The sequence below is a fragment of the Camponotus vicinus genome, unplaced genomic scaffold, assembly GCF_025532165.1.
Source record: "Camponotus vicinus isolate PSW18456_S1 unplaced genomic scaffold, iyCamVici1.0 SCAF_3, whole genome shotgun sequence".
Taxonomy (NCBI): Eukaryota; Metazoa; Arthropoda; class Insecta; order Hymenoptera; family Formicidae; genus Camponotus; species Camponotus vicinus.
In genome coordinates, this window is record NW_028141967.1 from 9,637,601 (window position 1) to 9,640,284 (window position 2,684).

At 44.0% G+C, this 2,684-nt stretch overlaps 1 protein-coding gene across 1 annotated transcript; it reads right to left on the reverse strand.

Moving 5' to 3' along the window:
• Positions 1-1,480: 1,480 nt before the first annotated feature.
• LOC145968981 (uncharacterized) lies at positions 1,481-2,473 on the reverse strand. Its single transcript, XM_083094859.1, has one exon. It carries the CDS (start codon positions 2,471-2,473, stop codon positions 1,481-1,483), a length of 993 nt encoding a protein of 330 aa, XP_082950985.1.
• Between the last annotated feature and the right edge of the window lie 211 nt (positions 2,474-2,684).

Below are 2,684 nucleotides of genomic sequence, written 5' to 3' on the forward strand. Positions count from 1 at the left end.
ATCGGGCGGTAAAACAGAAATCTAACTTACCATCGGTCGGTAAAACAGAAAGTGCCGCTAACCATCGGTCGGTAAAACAGAAACCTAACTTACCATCGGTCGGTAAAACAGAAATCTACATTACCGACGGTCGGTAATTTTCGAGAGTCAAAGTTTACCATAGATCGATAATTTATAGTACTAATACAATTTATTCTTCTCAGACTATACTTTATCAGCAATTTCAACCGCTTCTTTGAATTTCAACGATCCCCTCACTCGAAGGATTTTCGAATAACCTCAATTTAATTAATTAATAAATACCACCATTTATCCAGCTTGTAAAAGATAGAAGAAAATAAGAAAGGAAATAAATAAAGAAAGAAAATAAATAAAGATTTTGCTTACAAATACATATATTTATTCTCACTCCCTCCTGAATCCTCTCTATAAGCACAATAGACCTTCAATCTCTCGGCGTCCCAGGGTATAGCCGGCCTAGCAGGTTGCCCTAAAACAAATTGAGAGATTAATTGCGTCCAACTGGGAAAGTAAGACTTCCAGACCAGTCCTGAGGAACTGGGGACGTAACATCATATTCGGATTTTCTGTAGGCGTCGAGCGGCTTGTCCTCTCTGATCCGTCACTTCAAATCCAGAAATGATTGATTATGCTTCGGATTTTCTGTAGACGTCGAGCGGCTTGTCCTCTCTGAGTCGTCACTTTGAATCAGAAGTAATCAATTTTGCTTCGTATTTTCTGTAGGCGACGAGCGGCTTGTCCTCTCTGTCGTCACTTCAAATACGAAAACTCGATTTAATTGTTATAATTTAGTAGCACGTGCCTGGTTAAGAATATCTGTATATTAACGTCGCGTCGCGTGGGATGTGGATTTATAGAATTAGGATTCTTTTGAATGATCACGAAGTTTAGCACACACTAGTATATATTTCTAAATTAATACACAAAATGTAATATATTTAAACTAGCACTTAGATTCGAGAATGAATTTATAATGAACTTGGAATTTGAGTTAAGATTATGATATGAAATTAGAGTTAGAGTCCAGCTTAGGACTTGTCGGTTCGGTGTCGCGAGTTAGACTGCTTGAGTCTGGGCCCGCTCCGAGGTCCCTCGATTTCGGCGGCTCGACTGCTGCGGCGGTCGAAAGTGGGGAGCTTGGAGAGAGAGGGGCCCTAGCTGAGCGCCATCTCTGGGCGCTTGGCGGAGGCTTAAATCTAACGCAGTGCCGCGCTTGGCCGCTAGTCGGAGTTCGGTGTCATAGCGCGCCTTGGCGCGCTTTTCAAATGCGCTGAAAGAAACTTAGAAGATTTACATGAAAGTTCGTGGAAAAATCAGGCGCGGGATGTAACACCACCCCCCTTAGATGAAAATGTTGGACGATGTTCCAACATTTTCCATGTATAATCTAAAGTAATGTAAATTATTTCGCACGCTCTTATATTCTATGTATAATATGCTTAGAACTATTTTGTGTGCACTACACGTTTTCGTTCAAAAGTTTTCGAAGTTCTCGGTAGTCACGCACTTCACTTATTGGGGGCTCTATGGGGGTTGGTCGAATGTCTTCGGTTATTGGGAGGGCTTTAGGGGGCTGATTTTCTGGCGTCGAAAGGGGTTTGGAGGGTCGCTGATTCTCGTCGTCCATTCGTCGTCTTGGTGATCCTGTGTACAGGAGCAGGTTCGTCATTGAAGTCCATACCGCTCCCAGTAGATGCAGGCTCCATCCGTATATCGAATGCAATGCGTATCCGTGGATGATGGTGTCCACGATTAGCTTTATTAATCGGATTATTATGAAAATTCCGATCACACCTGCGCTGGCCGATCCGAATGTGATAAATCCTGTCCACAATTTTTGCCCTGCGTTCTCCGCGATCTGGTCCAAGGATTTTTCGTCTAGCAGGTTTAGCATGGATATACTTCCTGCTGGTATTTCTCGTCCCATGGCCCCTCTCGCTATTGTATTCAGCATCGAAGGTTTTTCCATAGGGAACATTATGTGGTCGCGGAGTCTGTCTAGATCTTCGCTGGTATAGATGCCGCTGGTGGCGAGAGAGGAGGGGCTCACGTATTTCCAGGTGGGTTTCGTGAGCGGTTGGATGATCGAAGGTGCCGCCGCCTCTTGTGGTCGTGGCATCAGGCGGTACCAGCTGCCGTGTATGTTGTACATAACTGGCAGGAATTCGTTGCAGTCCCTCGGCGTTCCTTTTTTGGTGAGTATCCTTGTCCTCGGTAGCATGTATAATGATTGATTTTTGTACGTTACCGGGATTTCGTTATAGCAGACGTCCGTTGGTCGTACTCGGCATTCTACAGCTAGACATTTGACCAGGTGTAGGGCTTCTCCCGCCATGACTGCGGTGTATCCAGGTGCCTTCATTATTCGATGCGCCATTTCGTCAGGGGCGAAACTGGCGAGCGAGAGCGCGTTTTGTAATATTTCTTTTTCGAGCGCGCATTTTTGTTCCATTATGTCGCGGTAGAGTCGCGTCAGTTGTGTTTTAATATGTTTTTCTACGTATATAAATTTAGAATTTACATACGAGAAAATGTCTAAGTTACTGACGGATATTCTTGTGCGGATTTTGAATGTTCTTCCCTTTTCTGTTTCTAGTACGAATAATTTTGGGTGTTCCGTCAGCATGAGTTTGTAGCCACACAGTGTCATCTCAGTGGTTTTG

What these genes read in the sequence shown, in the direction of transcription:
- LOC145968981 (XM_083094859.1), bottom strand. Translation starts at nt 2,473, where the DNA reads ATGGAACAAAAATGCGCGCTCGAAAAAGAAATATTACAAAACGCGCTC.